The sequence below is a fragment of the Equus caballus genome, chromosome 16 (assembly GCF_041296265.1).
Source record: "Equus caballus isolate H_3958 breed thoroughbred chromosome 16, TB-T2T, whole genome shotgun sequence".
Taxonomy (NCBI): Eukaryota; Metazoa; Chordata; class Mammalia; order Perissodactyla; family Equidae; genus Equus; species Equus caballus.
This window is the reverse complement of record NC_091699.1, coordinates 53399064-53416861: the sequence shown is the minus strand read 5'-3', so window position 1 is coordinate 53416861 and position 17798 is coordinate 53399064. Positions and strand designations below refer to the sequence as shown.

Sequence of the window (17798 nt, the reverse complement as noted above, 5' to 3'; positions counted from 1 at the left end):
AGCCCTGGTTCCTGGGAAGGCAGTCACACGGTGAAGTTGAGCAGGCTGTCTGACAGGCCTGCTCATCCCTACGTTGTGCAGAGAGGAAAGCTGAGGCCAAGAGAGGGGGAGGCCATGTGTCACAGGGCACAGTGGCCACAGAATCAAGGCTGGACGCCAGGCCTTCCCTCCCCAGCCCAGAGGACTGGCGTTTCCTGGGGTCCTCAGGCTGGGTGAGAGTGTTTCAGAGCCTCACTTACTGCCTCCTGCCCCAGCATGACTGGATCAGGAGGGACAAGCCACTCCCTTTCTGGAAAGCCCAGAGGCTGCCACTGTGCCATCAAAGCATCGTCCAGAGCCCCTCCGACCAGGGAAGGACACAGCTGGAGGCAAGACCTCTGCCCGGGCTCCCTCAGCCGCAGGCCTCCTCTAAGAGAGCTCCAGGCAGGCCCCAGCCCCTTCTGCTCAGGGCCCAAGGAGGCCCTGAGCGCTGCCCCCAAGCCCAGGTGGCCCCTGGCTGAGCCCAGGGACACTGGGCCTTCAGGTCCCACCCATCCTGGCTTGCTCCTATCCCAACCAAGGAGGCCTCCTTCTGGCTCTGGCTGGTAACTAACATATCGCTCTGACACCAACATCAGAACTGAATTATTGAACCCCAAAGAGTTAAAAGACCAAGATGGCTTGGGAGGTAAAGGAAGTTCTGGAAAACATTATGTGTCAAAATCTAAGTTAAATTTATATTGGTTCTGAAAGCATTCGGCAAGTTCCTGTAGGAACTCCGGGTGAGTCCTGTGTGCTTCCAGGGGAGGCAGACGGTCCTCGCGGAGCACGGTGGCGTGGAGGTGGCAGGCCGCTCTGGCCACGGATGACCCAGAAAGGTGCAGGCAAACGCTCTCAAGTTTCGAAGGAGAAACGATTATTCATTCCCAGTGAGGACATTTTTCAGCTCGGAGGTGAAGGCCCAGGGGGCAGGAGGGCTGGGAGGGAAGGTGGAGGCTGGCGGCGGAGGGGCTGGTCCAAGGGCGCCGAATGATGGCAGAGCGCCTTCTGGTGGGGAGACGGCGACGGGGATCGCCAGGAAGGGCGCGGGGCTCCTTGCTCCAGCTTTGGCCAGGCCGTGGGTCCGTGCAGACGGGAGGCAGTTTCTTGAGCCGATGTCTTTCAGAGAAGCCTGAGGAGGGGGCGGAGGGGCGGCCGTCTGCGCAGGCGTGCTGGCCGGGTCCCGGGCGCTGGGAGGAGCCCCCGGCACGCTCCCGCGCTGAGATCCGGGCCTGGCCCCAGGCTTCTCAAGGGAAGCCGGGGAAGCTGCGGGAGCATCTGCCTTCGGTGAGGGGTAAGTGATTTCGCCAGTTATCTCGTTTACCCAGAAAAACGTATCTAGAGGTTTCTTCCCCTGTGCAGGCTGACTCTTAGACATAGCTACAAGGGAGAAAATTGAGACAACACAGGTACATTCTCAGTCGTCCGTGGTCCACCTACACAACCAGGGTCAACGGAGCCACCAGGCCCTGCCTTCTGTCCACAGCCGGTGCCGGCCCTCTGTCAAGGAGACGCCGTCCTGGACGCTCCAGGAATCGTCCCAGGACCAGGAGCAGGCCTAACTAGAGGCTCCAGATGAATTCTAGGGTCTTTTTTTTCTTAATTTTCTCTTCAAATTCTTTCATCTTAACCAAGTACACTAAGAAGTCTACTTGACATCTCGACCTAGTTCAGACATATTTGTGCCCATGCGTGTGAATGCCTGTGCGTGTGTGTATGTACGGATACTGACAATTTCATAGGATGGAAATGATTATGGGCAACAGTCTCTGATGTTTTCTATGCAATTCCATTCTACTATGTTCCTTAAGAAAATGCTGGCTGCCACTCCTTAAACTCTTTTTATAAAGGAAGTAACCATGATTAATGAACCATGGCTTAAAAAACACTGTCTTAGATTAAGAGGAGAATGGAGAATGCTGGATCTTCTACGAAAGAAGACAAAAAATCATTCTTGCAAATTTTACAAAAACATGACCGTGTGTGGTCAGCAGAATGGTCCCCCAAAGATGGCTGTGCCCTAATCCTCACAATGTGTGAATGTGTTTTGTTAAATGGCAAAAGGGACTTTGCAGATGTAGTTAAAATTACAGACCTTAAACTAGGGATGTTATCCTGTGTTATCTGGGTGCCCCAATCTAATCACTTGAGCTTTCTCTGGCTGGGGTCAGAGATGCAGCAGCAGGAGAGTGAGAGAGATTGAAAGCATGAAGAGGACTCGCCTGCCATTGCTGGCTTGATGATGGCAGGGGCCAAGTGGAAACGGTGAGAAGGAAATAAGTTCTGTCAACAAAAGGACTGAGCCTAGAAGTGGATTTTCCCCAGAGCCTTTGGATAAGAGCTCAGGGTGAACAAAACCTCGAGGCTGGTCTTGTGAGACCCTCAGCAAGCCCCACTTGCCAGCCTCAGGATGTACAGCTCTGTGAGATCATAAATGGCTCTTGTTCTAAGCCGCTAACTTTGTGGTCATTTGTTATGGCGGCAACAGGAAACTCATACACCATGTGAACGCCTTCTCAGAACCGGTGCAAGAGAGAGGCTGCAAAGCTGGAGCTCCTCTAAAGAGGCCTGACCTTTGGTGCGGGCCTCTTAGCCAGACTGGGGGAACTCTTCCTACCTTCTTTCTGTCAAGCCGGATAATTACTCCACCTCTTTAGAATGGACAGTGACTGTCACCCCTGGGAAATGTCAACGTGCACCACCTAGAAAGGCAACCCACTTTCAAGGTCTTGACACCTGCATCCTCTGTGAAGCTCCAATTTGCCCTCAGGCAGAAAGGGTTTCCCCACTATCCCCTGGTGGTGCACAGGCCATGGGGAGGTCAGCACACCCTGCAGGGATTCCCAGAATCAGGGTGGCTGGCCACAGGGCATGGTGGGTGGAACAGGTAGGGCTGGCCAGGAGCTGGGGGAGTGGAAAGGTGTGAAGGGTGGGAAGCTCACCTGTCAGAAGGTGCTGGGGTGGAGAGAGCTTCCAAGAGAAGGAGCATTAGAAGGCTGGGGGCTCCTAGCAACCTGATCTTTATTGTGTAAAGGGTTTCCCGCCCTATCCCAGCCCAGATTCCGCCTGGTGCTCTCGGACTCACCAGCGCTGCTGCACACACCCCTCGCCCCTCCTCCAGCCCCTTCTGTCATTGTGCCTGATACCCACAACCCAGAGGTCCCTCGCCTCTGCCTTCCCCCTTCCTGTAGCTCCTAACTTCTGCCAGTCCCGTCATTTAGCTCCACAAGCAGCACCTGTTTTTTCTAGAACATAAACTTATAGACAAGGGGCATGTCTTCCTCTGGCAGGGGTGGTTCATTTTCAGCATAGTGGACGCCAGGGGCTCTTGGGTTAGGAATTTCTCACAGATCCACTCCCTGCTAGGCTGAGTTTGGCTCACCCTAGGCCTCACACCCTCTTCAGGGCCTCATGTCCCTGAGAATTAGACCTGTTCCCCTTGTTACTATCTGCTGAGATTCCACCCCAACCCAGGCCCACCTTGAACCCTCACCAAGCTGCCTCTGACCTGGGGTCACCCCTGACCTGGGGTTGCCCTACTCTGTGGACTCAGCAGCTGTCATCGGTCACAGGGCGCTGGCCCATCGTGCTGAGAGGAGATGGAGTGGCCATTCTCTTAGACTGGCCCCAGGTCACCCAACTGGGCTTTTCTCCTCTTCTCCACTGCCCTCTGATGTGGGGCAGTCCATAAGCACTGCCAAATCTAAGTGATAAACTAATCTCCTCTGCGCCCCTAGGTGTTCTCCACCCTGCAGCCTGCCACTGGTAACTCTCCTCCATTGGCATTTGTGGCCTTGAATCTTCCCAGGGCCTGCTGTGGGCCTGGCCCTGGCACGAGGCCATTGCTGAGGTGAGGGAAAAGCCCTCTGTCCCTCTCTCCCTGCTCTGTTCGTCCCCTCCTGCTGCTTGCCCAGGCCCAAGTGAGCCTCCCCCTTTTTTCCCCAGCACCTCCATCTCTGTCCACACGAGGGCAGATTCCCTGGAAATGTGAACTCATGCTATCGCCTTCTTCCACCCGATCTTGGAAACTCAGCTTGCTGGGAATGTTATCAGGCTTAAGATTTCACTCGTTCCCACCACGGCATCCAGCTCTTGAAAAATGTGCTCTGAGAGCTTTGTCTTCCAGGCATCTGAAAACTCTGATTGGTGATGACTGGCCTTTAACAAGCTCTGAGACGAAAAGTTACTTGAGCACCAATGTACGGACACATTCAGCTTTCTGGGGTCTTATCCATCTAAACGCTGCCTCTTTCACACCAAACACCTGCTCGCTGTATGTCCTCGCACTATAACGCTAGTGCCTGTGCGTGTCTTTCTACCTGGCTCAATTTCGCCAAGAATAATTAGGAATCATACTGGCTGCTTTTGAGGAATTTTGATATGGACAAAATTATTCATTTGAGAAGTGTCTTCAAAGGAAAAACAAAAACAAAGGAAAATTCTTACTGTCCAATTGTCTGCTTTCTTTAATTGGTATGAGAGGCATTTTAAACTCAATTTAAACTCAAAAATTCCCTCCCTAAAATATTCTCTAGCTAAAACTAACGTAAGATATGAGGATCTTCTCCCTCATCGGCACATTTAGACAGTGTTTAGGTTAGCTTCCGATGTTGACAGTTCCAAAGCTCACTCCACAGTTTGTTAATGGCTCAAAGTCAGAAATCATAGATATGTCAGGTAAACAAAAATGTTGGCTGACACCATTGCATAACCGTCACATTTGGCCATATATTTTCAGACTTTAGATACCAAAAAATGAAACAAATCTCAAGAGATCATTGTTTTTTCATGCGGGAGCCATCACTTCCTTCTTTTCCATAAATCAGGAATTAATCAGTGCTGGCTTTAAAAATCTTATGGCTTGATAGAATTGTCCAGGACCCAAAGTATGTGAAAACCAGATATATGGCTTTCTCTTTAGTGTGTGTGCATGGAAACTTTCTCCTCTTTCCCTACAGAGAAAAATGATTCTCTTGCAAACTTGAAAGATCTACTCTCAAAAAATGCATTGTTATCCATATATTCTGGGAATATTTAGTTCAGATAAAGCCAAAATTGTCTAAACAAGACAAAGAAAGGAACGTTATTAAACTATGTTTCTTTATATTGTGGCGCTTCCGGGTTGGTGAACGTGGGGAGGTGTGGGGAGAGCGGTGCGCGTGCACAGAGCCCGGAAGCTCCTCACCCTTCCCCACACCTCGCTCTGAGCATCTCTTCCATCTGGCTGTTCCTGGGTTATATCCTTTTATAATAAACCAGTAATCTAGTAAAAAAAAAAAAAAAAAAAAAGGAAAGTATATATACCTACTAGCCCTTGTAACTAGTTATGAGACAATAAGAAAAGGCATCAAATTCAAAATAAAAGAAAAATTTTAGCAAGATTTAGTCTTTGTTAATTTATCATTTTAAGAAACAGTACAATATTTTCGTTTGTCTAAGACCAAGGTAAAATTTCTCATGATTCAAACTTCCTAAATTTCCTACATTGGTTTTATGAGTTAAATATGTTTCCACTATTTCCATAACTTGCTTAAAATTAAACATCAGGGGCCGGCTCCATGGCCGAGTGGTTAAGTTCGCGCGCTCCGCTGCGGCGGCCCAGGGTTCGGATCCTGGGCGCGGACATGGCACCACTCATCAGGCCACGTTGAGGCAGCGTCCCATATCCCACAACTAGAAGGACCTGCAACTAAGATATACAACTGTGTGGGGGGGGAGCGGTTTGGGGAAATAAAGCAGAAAAAAAAATCATATGCGTAAAGTTGTATTTAACTAATTAAAATAATGGATGTCTTTTTAATGGGTTTAATTTTCGAAATTCCTTACAATGCTACATTTTACAAAGATTTGATTTTAGCTAAATTGTAATTTCCAGATTTTTAACTACTTTTTAAGAACTTAGAACTAAATCCATTAATAAGTAATCTTTAAGGATCTACATGTATTTTAAAAAGAAAAAATACAAAAACATTGGCTATTGAATATAATTTGTCCTTATTTCTTAAAATGTCAGTAAATTAACAAAATATGCAAATACCTTTGGATGTTGATACATATATGTTTGTTTTTGCCTTCTCTAATTTTTAAAATGAGATACTCAGAAATATATAGCTGCGTGATTTTTAACTTTGCCCCCCAAGTTTCTCTTATTAAAAAAAATATTGGTTACCCTAATTAAAGATAGTAATTCATGTAGATGGCTAATTGTACAGGATACAGTCATTACAGAGGGAAACAGGTACACAGATGTGATTTTCCGTTATTTCAAATGGTTGTTACAGTTCATTCAAATGATAAGTTTGATATGATATATGTTTCATTAATACACAGGTAAGTTAATTCTCTTTAAGCTACAGTTAAAAACTTTATTACCTACGTATATATTTCTATATCTGTGTATGCGTAAATGCGTACAAAGGTAGGTTAATTGTTCCTTTACTACGATTTGTTACACAAATAATGTGCCAAAGGAGTGAAATTAAACGTTCTGTCTCTTCGGGGCCACAAAGTGCCCAGATATTTGGCTAAACATTATTTCTGGATGTGCCGTGCAAGTGTTTCTGGATGAGGTGAACATTTGAATCCGTAGATTGAGTAAAGCCGATTGCCCTTCCCTGGTGGGTGGGCCTCATCCAGTCCACTGAAGGCCTGAAAAGAATGAAAGCTATGCCTGACCGTCTTTAAGCTGGGACATTGGTCCCGCCTTGGCCTCTGACTTGGACTAGAACTATACCATCAGCTCTCCTGGGCCTGGACTGCTCAGTCTTCATAATCATGTGACCTGTTCCTTATAATAAATCTCTCACATTTATTATTATAAATTTAATAATAATAATAAATTTATCATTATTATAAAATATAATTATACACACATCCTATTGGTTGTATTTCTCTGGAGAACACTAATACAGTCTCTCATGAAAAATGCCTAAGTTTTTTAATGCCCAAAATAGTAGAGGTTCCTTTTGTCATCAAATCATTCCGTTAACTCTCAATGCTTTTAGCATACTCTTAAATTATCTTCTTAGCCATTCCCTTGGATAGCGCTGACCTAATTTTTTGTTTATATTTTTAAATGATATCACAGAAGTAAATTCACCCTTAAAATGTAGGCCACTCCCAAAAAGTAAATTAAATCTCCCAGAAATTAAAGTTCATATGACTAAAATAATTGCCCCCACTCGGGCATGGCAACTGGCAAAAGCAAAGAAGTACATATTTATACTGGAGTAAAGGTGCTCTCATCCACAAACTGCCTTGGAGAGCCCATTGTGACAGCGAAGGGTGAGCTCTGTGATTGGCCAGGGGCCTCGATGTCATAAAGGCCAGGCGCTGGTGCCAGAGAATAAAAGGAGAGCGCCGTGGGGTGGAGAAGGGACTGCCGGTCTTCTGGCGGAGGAATTCTCTTCTCGTGCTCTTTCTCTTTGCAGCCTTCCATCCCCCAAACCCACTGAACATGGCCTTGGAACCCACATAGCATTCCAGTTCCAGGCCCCAAGACTTCCCACTGCTCACATCCACCTTCTCCACCCAGCATCAAACAGCTGAAAAGCCGCTCAGACCTCGAAACTTACTCTAACCTAGAAGGTAAGGACGTTCAGACTTCCCTGGGAAAGATCCCACTTCATACCTTATGAAGAAATAGAACCCATAAATTCACAGGAAATGCCCTTGGCAACCATGTGTCAGTTACTTAGAGCAGGAGTGGGTGACTTAGAGATGTTCAGTGTGTTTCTTACTGAAGGTCTGATCAAACCTCAGAATTAACTGGGGACAGCTTATGGGACCTCGTGTTCCTGGAAAAGCTTCTGAAGTGTCAGAAAAGCTGCCTTCCCCTGGGGCGTGGGTTAGTTTATTCAAGCCCACATATCATGGGCTTCTGGAACCCATGCTGTGTGAGTGGTGGATCCCTCCATTGCCCACTGATGGAGAACTCACCAGCTTTCTCTCCTCTCCTTTAGATGTCTAGAAGCCAGACGGGGTCCAGGAGCAGGCCTCTACCTACATTTATGTGGGTAAATGAAGTCACAGCACAAATTACCTACCCTACATGGAAGATAGATCCTCCTGCGCCACCTCCTGCTTCTCTGCTGAGCCTGAGACGTGGACCCCTGCCTGGATGTGGGGCTGGGGACGTGGCTCCTCCCTGTCTCACAGGCCCACCTCTTGTCCCTACACAGACATTGAATCCAGTGGCGCCCCCTGCTGCTCCCTCCCTAAGAGAAAGTGGCACAAGGAGCCTTGGCGCTGGCCAGGTGCCTACTGCTGCCAAGAGCCCTCGATCTCTGCCAGACATGGGCACCCCCCACTCTCCATCCCCAGGCCTCCCACCACTAGGTGGGCCATTGGTACCGCGCCCTCAGCCACTGGCCTCTACATTTCCCTCCCACCGAGGCACTGTCCCAGCCCGAGGGCTTTCCTACTTTTATGATTTGTCCACGAAGGTGACATCCTTCAGCCCCCAGACAGCCGTCGTCCAAGCTGTTTACAGGACCTTGCACAGGGTCTTCAGGGGCTTCCAGCCTGTCACAAATCATGACCTGGTTTGACCTTTAAAATGTCTCAAAATCTAATACTGAAGCCTTTCTTGAATGTTTATTTTATCGCTTTCCATATATACATATATAATTCTTCTAAACACTTTTTAAAACAATATCGTGTTTCATTCTTTGTGCTAACATGAGCTTTTTCCATTTTAAAAATTAAAAAATATGATCATTAGGAATAAGAAGTCAATAGATTAAAAATAAGATAGGACACAGATGACAGAAGGCGTAAGTGAACTTCAACAAGATCCGCAATGCCATTTTCCTGGAGGAGCACAGAGACGCGGAGACAGGAAATTGGAAGAATTGACAACATACAGAACACAGAGAGAGAAAGCTCTGGGGAGATAGAACAGGGAGGGGGGAGGCCACATCAGACTGAAGACTGGGAATTCTCCAACATTAATGAAAGACAGGAATTCTCAGAGTTTGGGATCCCACTGAATCCCAAGTAGGAAAATGTAGGGGCTGGCCCCGTGGCCGAGTGGTTAAGTTCACGCGCTCCGCTGCAGGCAGCCCAGTGTTTCGTTGGTTCGAATCCTGGGCGCGGACATGGCACTGCTCATCAGACCACGCTGAGGCAGCGTCCCACATGCCACAACTGGAAGGACCCACAACGAAGAATATACAGCTATGTACCGGGGGGCTTTGGGGAGAAAAAGGAAAAAAATAAAATCTAAAAAAATTATTTATAAAAAAGGAAAATGTAAAACATCCACACTTAGTTACATTGTAGCAAAACCACAGAACATTGAAGACACTCTTGAAAGCAGCTAAAGAAAATAAATAAATGACATCAATGATGGAGTTTAGTGGAACATCCTTAACATACTGAGAAAAAATTATCACCCCAGATTTGTGTGCTCAGCTAATTATTCAAGAATTAGGGAAATATAAAGACTTTTAAGATAAAAAGTTCACCACAATCAGACCTAGACTAAAGGCATGTCTCAAGCAGCGTTTCTTAACCTCAGGATTCTTGACTTTTGAGCCAGATAATCCCTTCTGGTGGGGGGGGGGGGTGGGGCGCAGGGAGGTCGGCCAGTGCTGTGCATTGTAGGATATTTGGCAGTGCCCTTGTCCTCTACCCACCAGATGTCACCCTCTTCCCAGTTGTGACAACCAAAATTGACATTGCCAAATGCCCCCTAGTTGAGAACCATTGGTCTAAAGGATGTTACTCAGGGAAAAAGAAAATGATGCCAGAGGAAGCTATAATGGAGACAAGGTGAGTGTCCGCCAGTGTCCATTCTCCACTTTTCCCTAATAACAGAAACCCAGCTTTGAGCTGGGCAGAGACTGGGAGGCTGGTGCTTCAAGTAAAATGTTTGGCCAGGTTGCAGTCTTCTTTAATTTGGAGGGTAGACCATAATTTAACCAAATTTGTGGCTTTAGGAAAATGGTAAAAAGAATCCAGAATGGTGGTTTTCTTGGCTGCTTTTAGCAAAGTCCTGTAAAAAAGGTGGTCTCTGGCTGAAGCTAGCCAGTATGCCAGGAGAGGTGGAAGGATCCAGAGTGTTGCTAATGTGGGTGACTCCCCTCTGTGGCCTGCCATACATGGACAGTTGCATAATTTGTTGCCTTGCAAGTGTGAAAAAACTAATCACTTCTGTACACTCAACCAAGACAGTCACGAGCTGTGGCTAATGAAGAGGCAGCCTTTACAGGAGATAACACTGGTACTGCTGGCAAAGAGAAGATTGTGTGGCTTTTTGTAACAAATCTGTCATATTGGCAAATGTGAAGAAATCTGGCACAATCAAGAGTTAACAAGAGGGACTGCTGCGATTCGGCGGTATTTCGTAGGGTCGGACATAGGCGTTGCCAGGACAAAAACTGGAAAGAGCCCACTGTCCGTCATGAGTGGACTGGGTATCAGTTGTGGTGTTAGCATACAGAATATCACAAAACAATGAGAATAAAACAAAGTGACTTGCATAAAACTGACATAATTTTGAGCAAAAGATGAAAAACACTTTATGATTCCGTTTACACAAAGTTAAAAAATAGGCAAAAGTAAACTATAAAGATGTCTACATCAGTAGTAAACATTGTATAAAACAATAATAAAATGTCTAGTTTATGGGATAAAAACCAAATAAAATAAAAATATTAGACAATAAGATGGAGAGTGTCTTCCGGGAAGGAAGCCCATGATGTATTGTTAAATGAGAAAAGGAAGTGGGAGAGATTCAAGGAGATCTATTTGAGCTTCTGATTATTAATTTTTGCTTTATAAAACTTTATATAAATAGTAGTTGCTCATTTTAATTTTTTAATTGGATAAAAATAAAACAAAAAGATGGAGAATTATTACAGATAGTGTTTCAAAGTAATTGAGGTAGAGATAGTAACCTTACAAATTAATAGAAGTATAACTGTGTGTATATGGTTTTTAAAAGCATGATCTCTTCAAATAATAGAAAGTGAATATAACTTCTAGTATGGTATAGAGGAAATATTGAATTTAAAGCCTTCAATACATCTAAAACAAAAGTAGAAAAAGAACATCTTAGATGAAGCAGGACAAATTAAAACACACACACAGGGGCTGGCCCCGTGGCCGAGTGGTTAAGTTCACGTGCTTCATTTGGGAGGCCCAGGGTTTTGCCGGTTCAGATCCTGGGCAGGGACTTGGCACTGCTCATCAAGCCATGCTGAGGCAGCGTCCCACATGCCACAACTAGAAGGACCCACAACTAAAAATACACAACTATGTACCAGGGGGCTTTGGGGAGAAAAAGGAAAAAGAAAATCTTTAAAAAAAAAAAAAGGATTACAAAATCTTGAGGCAGTTATGTAAGGAAAATGAGCAGTAAGGAGGGGGTTTAGAAAGGTCTGCCTTCAGGCATGATAGACTCCAGGGTCCCTCATTGTTCTTTTCTTCTGTCAGTGAGGATGAGTATCCTACAGGTATTCCTTCTTCCTGGAGGCCGTCTTATTCCTTGGGAAAATTTGTTAAGATTGTCAAGAACAAAGCTATCAGAATCCCTCAGCAGGGTTATGTGCACAGGATCAGGGCCAGGAAATCATGAAAACGTGTAATAATTTATAATGATTACGTGCTAGAAGGGTTTTAACTAGGAAAAGGTCATTTAGTGTAACAAGATGGCCTCACTTACATCCACTTAAAATATTAGCAAATTGAATCCAACAATAGATGCTTTAAAAAATACATGTTTGGATTTATCTTAGGAATTCACAAACGATTTCACATTAGGAAATCCATGTAAGTCCCCATATCTGAACAGAAGCAGAATAAGCCTGTGATAAAATAAGACACTCATTCATAATTTTTAAAAATATTGGCAAACTAAAACTATAGAGGAGCGTTTCCTTAACACAATAAAGGTAGTATTTTAATCATACAAAAAACTTCATACTTAACAGTGAAACCTTAAAATGATCCCCTTTAAAATCAGGAATCAGATGAGGATTCAATAGTGTAAAATTAGCCAGTTCATTACAACGTGTAAAAGAAATAAAAGAATAAAGATTGGGAAGGAAGAAACAAAACAGCCGGTAGTCATAGTTGGTAAGATTATCTACATAGAAAAACCCAGGGAATCTACAGACGATGGGCATTGCTACCGTTGAACTGGAATTCCTAAATGCAGTGGGGACGATGGAATCCTGAGGAGGCAGGGACCATGTGGTAACACTCAGTCCCCAAAGACAAGGTGGGTGTGGTTACTGTAAGGGACAGCGGAGGGAGCAGTAATCTGGAGAGTCTGACCCACAGAGGGAGGTCCTTGACGTTAGCTAGCTGATCACGGTGACCCTAGAACTGAAACGGGAGGCAGCCCACTAAAGCTTTATTGGATCTGAGTACGTGGAGATTCTCCAGGTGTAGTGGATAGAAGTTTGACTTGAATCACCAAAACAGTGACAGTCCATCCCTCAGTTCCCAGACTTAGCTAGGTCACAGACCCAGATCTGCTTCAGTAAGGGGTAAGCGGCTCCCTTTGAAGCAGGCCCCTGCTACAACTGAGAACAATTTAGAGTTTTAGTCTTTCTCATCTACCCCAACGCCCCCCAGGGACGTTCACCAGAGTGACCGTGCATTGGGAAGGGCAAATAACCAGACTTTTCTGGGATTGCTAGAGCCTGGTCCTGAACTGACACTAACTGCAGGATTCTCAAAATGCCACTATGGTCTCCTGGTCAGAGTATGGAGGTGAGGTGATCAATGGAGTTTTAGCTCAGATCCATTTCACAGTAGGCCCAGTGGGTCCCTGAACCCATCCTGTGATTATTTCCCCAGTCTGGAATACATAATTGGAATAGACATACTCAGCAACTGGCAGAATCCCCACACTGGTTCCCCGACCCATAGAGTGAAAGCTGTGATGGTGAGAGGCCAAGTGGAAGCCACTAGAACTGCTTCTACCTACAAAACTAGTGGACAAAAGCAATACTGCACCCCTGGAGAGCCTGCCGAGATTAGTGACACCGTCAAAGACAAAGCCACGTCCCCATTCACCTGCCTACGCGGCCTGCGCAAAACACAGATGGATCTTGGAGAGTGACAGGGGTTTATTATAAACTTAAGCAGTGACTCCGAGGGCAGCTGCTGTTTCCATGTGTGGTTTTGGTGCTGAGCAAATCAACACATTTGGCACCTGATTAGCAGTTACTAATCTAGTGAATTTTTTTTTTCCCTCTAAACCTGTTAGTAAAGACCATCAAAAAGCAGTTTGCTCTCAGCTACGTACACCTTCACTATCCTACCTCAGGGCTACATCAGCTCCACAACCCCAGTCACAATCTAGTTCACATTGCTTTGATCATCTTTCCACCGCAGGACACCACACTGGTCCATTATATTGATGATATTATGGTAATTAGATCTTCTGTAGAAAGTAGAAACTCCTCTGAACGTTGCTTAGACACACAACATGCCAGTGTGGGAAATAAACTGGGTTCAATTTGGTTAGGGTGAACAGTGTTTTCCAAAATTCCACTCTTTGCAATGTTTCCAATATTTATGTTCTGTACGCTTAAAGGGGCCACCGGAGGCCATTTTACATGGGATTTGCCGGGTCATGCGGTAACTCTATGTTTAATGTTTTGCGGAACTGACAAAACGTTTTCCAAAGGGGCTGCCCTCGAGCCTCAGATAATTCTCAGCTCACAGCAGTCACACACCCCTCAGTGGGGCCTCGGCGCCAGCCCTCCGAGTAGTAGTTTGGGGCTGCCTTGAATCTGATCAGGACCAGCTACATAATGTGCCTGGTCAAGCGCAAAGTGTTCAAAATTATTCCGAATTTCAGGGCAGTGACAACAGGGCGTTAAAGCGAGTGTGAGGCTAAGCACAGGGCCCTGTGCAAATGCACAAGTTTGCACACCCATGAAGCCAGCCCTGGACCTGCAGCAGATATATCTGCTTTGGTGAGGAGGAAAATGAGCTGATGGTTCTTGACCTTCCCACCCTCTCTCCCCAGGTCCGGCCCCTCTGAGATCAGGATCCAGAACTTGTTCCCTAACTCCTGAACCTTCCCCACTCCTCCTCCCCGGGCATCTCCCTTGTGTCCCCACCAGACCCCACAGACATGGGCCTGACATGGGTTCTAGGAGTAGCTCCTAAGACTCCACTGAGTTGCCTGTCCTATTTCCTTCTTCAACAAAATTTCCATATCCAAAACATCCCCTTCTATCTCATCTGGAAAGATAAAAACAACGATGAGGCAGGGGCCAGCCCAGTGGCGTAGTGGTTAACTTTGTGTGCTCTGCTTCAGTGGCCCATGGTTCACCGGTTCAGATACCCAGCACAGACCTACACACCACTCACCAAGCCATGCTGGGGTGCATCCCACATACAAAATAGAGGAAGACTGTCACAGATGTTAGCTCCTCAAGGATGTTAGCTTCCTCAAGCAAAAAGAGGAAGATTGGCAACAGATGTTAGCTCAGGGCCAATCTTCCTTACCAAAAAAACAAAAACAAAAAAACTATGAGGCTTAGCTTCCCAGAAAGCTTAGGGTGCTGAGTGATGGAGAATATCAATTTTCCTTCCTGTGGCATTTTATTTTCTAGTCTTCTTGTCAGAATTTTGAAAAGCTAACCTGCTGAGATCTTATGTGATTGCCTATGCTACCTACTTCATGCGAAAAGAACCAAACAGAGTACACAACACGGATGAATCCCAACAACAGAAGTTGAGAGGAAAAGGAATCAGACACAAAGGAATACAAACTGTATGAGCCCAACTATTTAAAAAACACTCAAAACAAAGAACAGGTAAAACTCTGTTTAGGGGAGTGTGCTTAGGTGGTAAAAAGGTAAAGAAGTGCAAGGCGATGATTATCATACATCAGAAGACGGTTTGCTTTGTAGGAAGGGAAGGGGAAGAGACTGGGGAGGGCAGGAGACTTCTGGGCTTCCTGCAAAGCTCTAGTTCTGGGTCTGGCTGGTGACTCCAGGGGAGCTCACTTTATGAAACTGCATTGAGTTTTACATTTTTGTTTCATATACTTTGTTACGTTGCACAAGAAAAATATTTTTAAAATATAGTTACTTACACCATACTTCCAGAATTATTACCCAGAGCTGCCTTCTAAGCCTCCTGATTTTCCTTCACAGGGCCCTCTAAAACTAGAAGCAGTTCTCTAGGTCAAGTCATTTACAATCTTAGGGCCTCCTCTCATTGAGAAAAATAATTATCTGTTCAACACTATTTGGATTTAACTCTGCTTTGCAGTTAATTTTGATCAAACTCAAAATAGGAAACGCAGTCAAATAATTTAAACTAAATTATGAACTCATTGACAGTTTTCATGTTCTTCCCAAGTCTGTTAAAAAACAAAGTAGATAGGAAAGTAATCTGTTCTCAACTTGAGGCAGCCCACCACCACCTCAGAGGCAGCGTCAAGTACTAAATGTGTTCAGTGCCCAAGAACGTGGATCAAGCTGTGTCTCTTGTCAGTGTTCAGCCAATCTGAGACCAGACTATCTGGGTTACTTTTATATTTAAAATCATTTTTAAAAGATTGCCAGGTCCAACTAATGTGACCACTGACAAGTGAAAAGTCATCCTAGGGTTGAAGCCTCATAGTGTGTGAATGATGCATTTGAGGACAGGAAACACCGTCATCGCACAGTGGATTACTGCAGTGCTAGTGACCAAGGCTTATCACTTGGACCTTCTACAGTCCACCTCGTGCAGTTAGAATCAGTGCGGCAAGACCTCCTACCCACCCCACACAGCTCCTTCCAGCGACAATGCAGCCACCACGCTTGCTTTCGCGGCTCCAGCCAGACTTCCTTCTCCTCTGGAACTACCTCGTTTCTCTTTTTTAACGTATAAAAATTCCTGCTTATGTACACACTAGCATGCACCTTGGCAGAATGAGCTTCTCAGCTGACAATCTGATGAAAGAAACTTATATGTCCATAGAGTAATTGTTTTAATTCTAAAGGGATCAAAAGAAAGGAAAACTTGTGGATTTTCCCCCAAACATTCTATTTTCTCTACGAATAAGATTCATGTGTACAACTAGTACGTGGAAACGTCTGAATGAACGTAAAAGTACGCTTCTCTGGGGTTGCTGACCTCAACATTTAGTATTGGTTTCTGTACGTAACGACTCTTCAGACTCTTCTCACCAGGGCAGAAGCTTCCATGGCCATTTTAAATACATCTGAGGGCCGTCTGTTTGCTGCTCTCATTCAAACCTAAACTCACAAAGGGAAAACAGCCATACTTAAGCCAATTTTCTCTATCTCTTTCCAATATATTTACCATCTTCTTTGATTCACACCAACAGTAATCATCTGTTGAAACCACTTGAACGTCCCATGACCCTTAGTCAGTAGACCCAGATGCGTACAGTCTCTTTGCCTTACCCACTTTAAACGGATTTCACAGCAAAAGGCATGAACTGATGTGCTCCCAGATCAGCTGGACAAGAAAGACAGATGGTTCAACCATGGGACATAAATGGAGGCAAGCTTGCGTTTTTAATCAGTTTTCTCTTAGAATTCAGGGCTACAGGAGCCTGCTGTCTCCTGTCCCCTGTGCTCTGTTGTGGCCTGATCATCTAAATCGCTGCTTCATTTGAAGCAAATCAGGATTCTGCGCTGTATTTATTAAAGTTACTTATTAAATTTAAAATTTATTAATTTTGCTGTAAAATAAATGCTTATAAAGAGAAATATCTTTAGCCATGTTCTTAATTTTGAGACATTCTTCTTGGGGCTTTTATTAAGTTTGAGTTCATTACAACAAGATGAGTAAAGTCACAGCCAACAGCTACTTATTACAAGGTCCACAGGTAAAGTCAACTGATTATGACATAATTTACACCTTTAAGTGAACAGTTGTCCACAACTTAAACACACATAATTTCCTTAACAAGTACTTTTAGTCTCAAATTTCTAGGTCGAACATCCTAGGAATTTTTAAGATAAAATAATTCAAGAAAGCTAGGCTAGTCATTAGCTTACTGCCTCTCTGCTTCAAACCCATCTTTCTATAGATGCTTTTGAGATGAGGGGGTTGGACCTCTTCAATCCACGTCTTTTTTGCCAGCTGGTTCTCTGTCAGCTTCTGCCATCAAGGAATATTAAGAGAGAAGCTACAACGTTGGAGGATGGCGATGATTAATTTTGTGTGTCAACTTGGCTAGGCCACGGGGTGCCCAGATATTTGGTCAAATATTATGCTGGGTGTTCCTGTGAGGGCGTTTTTGGATGAGAGTAGCATTTAAATTGGTGGACTTTAAGTAGATTACTCTGCATAATGTGTATGGGCCTCATCCAATCAGTCGAAGGTCTGAATAGAACAAAAAGACTGGTCTCCCCCAGGCAAGAAAAGATTCTCAGCAGACTGCCTTTTGGACTTCATCTGCAACACCGGCTCCTCCTGGTCCTACAGCAGCTTTCGGACAGGAACTGGAACATTGGCTCTCTGGAGTCTCCATCCTGCCAGCCCACTCTACAGATTTTTGGTTGCCATAATCTCCATAATCACGAGCCAATTCCATATAATCAATCTCTTTCTATATATATATACACACATCTTATTGGTTCTGTTTCTCTGGAGAATCCCATCCTAATACAAGGAGGAAGAGGGGACTTGTTCCTCCTGGTTAGTTTTTTATGGGCATTGATTGCTGTTCCCAAGGCTTCATCACAGCAGCAGCGGCAATTCCTTCTGGTAGCAGCAATTGAGTCCAGTTTGCACTTTTGCCAACACGTGGCCCTTCTGCTGAGTTCAGACACGTGTCAGCCCAG

The 17798-nt window shown here is 45.0% G+C and overlaps 1 protein-coding gene and 1 long non-coding RNA gene across 4 annotated transcripts; one reads left to right on the top strand and one right to left on the bottom strand.

The window, feature by feature from the left end:
• Positions 1-671: 671 nt before the first annotated feature.
• On the bottom strand, positions 672-3034 carry C16H3orf86 (chromosome 16 C3orf86 homolog). Of its 3 annotated transcripts, XM_070236952.1 has the most exons (3): positions 2961-3034; positions 2636-2720; positions 693-1398 (listed from the first exon to the last, which is right to left on the bottom strand). In XM_070236952.1, the coding sequence occupies exon 3, from the start codon at positions 1394-1396 to the stop codon at positions 896-898; it is 501 nt and encodes a 166-aa protein (XP_070093053.1). In that variant the 5' UTR covers positions 1397-1398; positions 2636-2720; positions 2961-3034; the 3' UTR covers positions 693-895.
• Positions 3035-7345: 4311 nt separating this feature from the next.
• Positions 7346-8671, top strand: LOC111768361 (uncharacterized). Its single transcript, XR_002800661.2, has 2 exons — positions 7346-7605; positions 7980-8671. It is a non-coding gene; the product is annotated as an uncharacterized lncRNA (long non-coding RNA).
• The last annotated feature ends 9127 nt before the right edge of the window (positions 8672-17798 follow it).

What these genes read in the sequence shown, in the direction of transcription:
- C16H3orf86 (XM_070236952.1), bottom strand. Translation starts at nt 1,396, where the DNA reads ATGTCTAAGAGTCAGCCTGCACAGGGGAAGAAACCTCTAGATACGTTT.